Source organism: Salvelinus fontinalis, chromosome 42, assembly GCF_029448725.1.
Source record: "Salvelinus fontinalis isolate EN_2023a chromosome 42, ASM2944872v1, whole genome shotgun sequence".
Taxonomy (NCBI): domain Eukaryota; kingdom Metazoa; phylum Chordata; class Actinopteri; order Salmoniformes; family Salmonidae; genus Salvelinus; species Salvelinus fontinalis.
Genome location: NC_074706.1, coordinates 21,545,894 through 21,550,905, shown reverse-complemented (window position 1 = coordinate 21,550,905; position 5,012 = coordinate 21,545,894). Strand labels below are relative to the sequence as shown.

At 40.7% G+C, this 5,012-nt stretch overlaps 1 protein-coding gene across 1 annotated transcript; it reads right to left on the bottom strand.

Annotated features, from left to right (window-relative positions):
* Positions 1-714: 714 nt before the first annotated feature.
* LOC129841337 (E3 ubiquitin-protein ligase TRIM39-like) lies at positions 715-3,565 on the bottom strand. Its single transcript, XM_055909561.1, has 2 exons — positions 3,408-3,565; positions 715-3,032 (listed from the first exon to the last, which is right to left on the bottom strand). The coding sequence occupies exon 2, from the start codon at positions 3,028-3,030 to the stop codon at positions 1,399-1,401; it is 1,632 nt and encodes a 543-aa protein (XP_055765536.1). The 5' UTR covers positions 3,031-3,032; positions 3,408-3,565; the 3' UTR covers positions 715-1,398.
* Positions 3,566-5,012: the final 1,447 nt, after the last annotated feature.

Sequence of the window (5,012 nt, the reverse complement as noted above, 5' to 3'; positions counted from 1 at the left end):
ATGATATCACTCCAGTCCCAGAGACAACAATATTTTTTGATAACCTGTTTATTAATTTATGGCACACTTTTTTTTTATGCACAATGCCTTTTTGTAACAAATGTTTTATGTGACATAAGTACATCCGTCAAGAATATTGTTAGTGTAGTTTGGTGCAATTTTATAGGCTGTAGAATTTGTTTTTTAGTTAAGCCTATTCTGGGTCAGATTATTGTGAGAGAATGTTCAAATGCATTCCATGTCACCACTGTAATTTTGTAACCACCACTACGATACACTACAAGTTTTTTGTATCTCAAATGACTTTTGGGATTGTGGTAATGATGATCATGGTCACTTCTTGTCTTGCATATGTACATCTAATACAATTTTGAGAAATACAACTGACTAGCATAACAGAAAAGTTCTTACATGGACATTTTTGAAAGTTAGTGATTTGTGAAAAGGTGTTCGTTCTCCCTCGCCTGTTAACAGGATAATTTTACTCATTACTACAGTGGATCAAATATGAAAGAGGCATTTACTCTACTTTATAGTAGTTGAACATATTAAATGGAGGTCCTACAAGTGCTTAGTTTGTCTTATGTCAAAGGCAATGGATGATCATAACTGCCAAACCCAAAATGATTGCTTGAGTTTGTAATACTATGTAGAAAAAGGAATTGCCTAGAAGTGTATATTTATTCATAAATGAAAGCAGAGTTCAACACAGAATATGTTGTATACCATTTTTATGCAGTGGACTTCATTGATCTCGCCTGATGCGGTTGAACCAATGGAATAGTCCCTAAAGTACAGACCCTGCCCATCTGGCACGCCATACCGGCTCAATCAAACGGCAAAAGTATTTGAAAGAAAACAAATACTATTTGAACCCAGGTCTGTAGTGTACCACTTATACTATTTCAAACTCCTCTTTTCCTGTACTCTGTGGTGGACATCAGGAATACATCTCAGCTGGCCCTGACCCCGTCCTATCCTCTATGACGCAACTGTCCCACTAAAACCTGGGCAACGTGGCCAAAGATTCATTCATCATCACCCTGGTGGAGATCCCTCGCCTCATCCTCACCTACATCCACAACCAGCTCAAAGGAAAAGTACGTCCTTTATTACATTCACTGTCGCAAACCGAAAACCAGCTCAAAAGCAAGTTCTTTCTCACATTCAACTACATCCACGGTCAGGAGGAAAAGCTTCATTTCCAATTGTTCCAAACGGTGAAAACCATTTGTTTTTGAGACAGGGTGACACCAAAGCTGTGTTGTATTCATTAAGTATATCTTGGCAAATTTTGAAAGATGCATTATGGTACATTACAAGCTCAAAACATTTTTCAACACAAATGACAATTTAGGGCAATAACCCGAAAAAAAATATTCTCTCTCCATTGTTTAATCAGCCTGTGTGATTGACAGGAGAAATGATGAGAGGAGCTGAGTTTTTTCCATCATCATTATTACTGGGGATGAAGAAGGGAAAGAGTTTATCTTTAAAGGTGCAGCCAGTGAAAGAGTAGATATGAGACCTGGCCTCCACATTGTAAAAGGAGACCTGACCCTCCTCATAGTCCACAAACACCCCCACCTTCTTAGGCTTCTCTCTCAGGGACAGGATGACTTGGGGGTAGGCACAGGCTGTGTATTGATTCCCATCCATTAAGACCACAGTCCAGAGTCCATATTCAGGGCTAGGTGATACAGACCCCTTCCTGTCTATGGACTCTCTGGCCACTCCTAAAGTCCACCTAGTCTTACCGTTAACCGTCACCTCATAGTAAAATTTCCCTGAGGAGAAGCCATCCTGTCCAAGGACAAATGAATACTTATTAAACCTTTTTGGATTGTCAGGAAGATTCTGTGGTGTGTCTCCACGTCTTCCTCGTTTCCCATCTTCAGACAGGATGAGCCAGGGGTTTGCTGTATCAGGGTCCAGAGTCACATCCACTGCATACTGCTGAATCCTCTTCAGTTTGACTTCAGGCAGCTTCTCCATCTCTTTATTCAGTGTCTCCTCAAGCTGAGACACAGCTTTCCTAACAGTCCCCACACACAGATCACTGTGAACATTGATCTCAGACCAGTCCTTGGTGTGTGGAGGGGTGCACACTAGTAATGGGTAGTTCTGGAGAAGTTGGAGGTGGTCCTCAGTGTGTGAGAGCTGCTTCAGATCAGTGCTTCTCCTCTTTAGCTCAGTGATTTCCTGCTCCAGCTCTTTAATGAACCCTTCAGCCTGCCTCTCTACTGCTTTCTGCTTCTCCTCAATCACCTCAATCAGCTCAGCCTGGCTTTTCTCAATGGAGCGCACCAGAGTAGTGAAGACTTGCACGCTGTCTGCTATCTCCCTCTCTGCATCTCTCTTGCTGAGATCTACTGAGAGTTTGATGTCTTTAACCTTCTTCAGTCGTTCCTGGATAATCTGCTGCACTTCTGCCTCAGTTTTCCCCAGCTGAGCCTTCCTCTCTCCACACTCTTCCTCTATAGGGACAGTGTCATGAGTCTTGTGTTCTGCCTCAGTGCAGAACTGACACACACATGTCTGGTCAGTCCTACAGAACATCTCCAGGAGTCTGTCATGTTTCTTACAGATCCTGTCTTCTAGGTTCTCCACAGGGTCGATCAGTTTGTGTCTCTTTAAGGGTGGGGCTATGTGATGAGGTTCCAGGTGAGTCTCACAGTAAGAGGCCAGACACACCAGGCAGGACTTCATGGCACTGAGCTTCTTTCCAGTGCAAACGTCACAGGGCACTTTTCCAGGTTTGGGAGGGGATTCATCTTTACCTCTGTCTCTCATCCTTTTAAAATTCTCTACAACCTCTCTGAAAGTTGTGTTGACACGAAGCTCAGGTTGTCTGTAGAACTTCTCCTTACATAGTGGACATTGGCACAGGTCCTTGCTATCCCAGTACTTTGTGACACAGGCCATGCAGAAGTTGTGTCCACATGAAGTGGTGACTGGCTCAGTGAACACATCCAGACAGATAGAGCACAGGAACTGCTCTTCAGACAGGAGAATGCTGGAGGAAGCCATATCTAGAGAGAGAGAGCAAAGTCGAAAATGTATTTATCAAATTGCAGCAAACCTTAAAATCAAAATAATAATAGACTCCAGCTCCAGATTATAATCAATAGTCATTAACACAATATATATGTTTTTTAACGGAGCATTTTCCATTTCCTGGAATGAGTCAGCTCTCGATAGTTTCAGTGACATTGTCAACACGGCACAGGTCCCTGGACATTATCCAATCTTGATTAAAGTTGATTAACCGTACTACATGCAGTATAAATTCGTCAATTTACTAAATATAGTTAAACATTGGTACTGTAGATGAAGAAAACAGGAGATTACGATAAAATAAATATACACAGTAATATTTATTCACCCATCCTTGTAAATCTACTCACCTGTTTCTGTTTAAAATAGTGTAAGCGTTTTTCTCCGATTTTTCTCTAGTATTTAGTGTAGTTTTAAAAACATAGGAGACTGTGTAGCGGTTTAAGAGAGATTTCTGAAGTGTTTTAGAGAGTTTATTCATGTGTGCAACATACAGCATGTCTAGCAACTTTAGTTTCACTTTAGCAAAGTGACGTTGACATGCTCCTCCCCACTCAGTGTTGCTCAGTAGCAGAGTTAACCCTTCACATGGCTGCTACATTGTTTTAGCTTCTCAATACAAACAAGGTTGACAGTTTGAACAGGAGTGTTAGAATTGTTTTACAGACCTAGGTAGAATAAGTGTAAATCAGAAATGTGAAACAAGGACCTATTGCAGGTGTATGGAAGGTTTTCAGGCATCAACAACAACAGAATTCTAATTCCACATTGGAATGAAAAAGTAGTTGCTGTCTTGGCAGATTTTACCATTAATTAAGAAGCAATAAATGTCCCAGATTGTGCCTTTAAACATACTCACTTTGACTTATACCAACTACCAGTTTATCAAGTCAAGCCAGACAATGGGTGAAAGGGGAAAATGTAGAATGTTTTTACTGCTTGTAGGAAAATGCCTGTGTTCGCTGTATGCTGAAAGCCTGCATCTGCTGCTTGTGGTGCCTGAAGAAGTCTAATGAAATGCAGGTCCTACAAGTACTGAGGTCGTCTTATGTTAAAGGCAACGCATGATCATAACTGACAATCCCTAAATTGTGGCAACATTGGATCATTACTGTTTATTGAGTTTGTCTCGTTCATATATTCTATTGGAGTTTAAAAAACAAATCTGCAGGACATAACAAAATGGCAGACAACCCACACAGCATCCATTAACAACAACAGATAAAACAACACTGACAGACAATTGACAACAAAAACTTTCGGTGTAAAGCCTTTTGAAATCGGACACGAGGGGTAGATTAACAAGAAGTTTATCTTTAATTTGGTGTATTGCACTTGTGAAAGTTTTCGACAGTTAAATATTTCAAAAAAATATTTTTGAATTTTGCGCTCTGCCTTTTCAGCGGAATGTTGTTGAGGGGTTCCGCTAGCCATAAGAAGTTTGCTGTAGGTCATGTAACTGTTGGTTCCATGCAATATGCTTTGGGGACTTCACCGGACAAAGGTTGCTCTCCGGTTGTGGGATGAAACAAAGGTTTGTTTGAATTTATTCTGCCACTGTGTCTTCTTATTGTCTCGGCCTTAGATCTATATATCATGGTGGCAAGGAATATGATCAAACATTATACAGCAAACAACGCAATTAACACAACATATAGGTGGTAATATGGCTGTTTTTCTGGCTTCCCCTGGTAATTTTACCCACACATCGCTACTGTGCACCACACAACCAATAAACAAAGCACACCGACTTTGGGCACTTCAATATCATGGTTTGCATTTTCAACACCACAATAAATAGACTATGTCAATCTCGACAAACAGAAAATACATCCCTCCCTACCTTGTAGGCTTACCCAGTATCGAAGGTTTGGCTTGACAATCTCTGAATGTCATAACAAAAATTAGTTTTTTTGTAACAGATGTCTCTTTCCATTGATCAATTGGACGCTGCA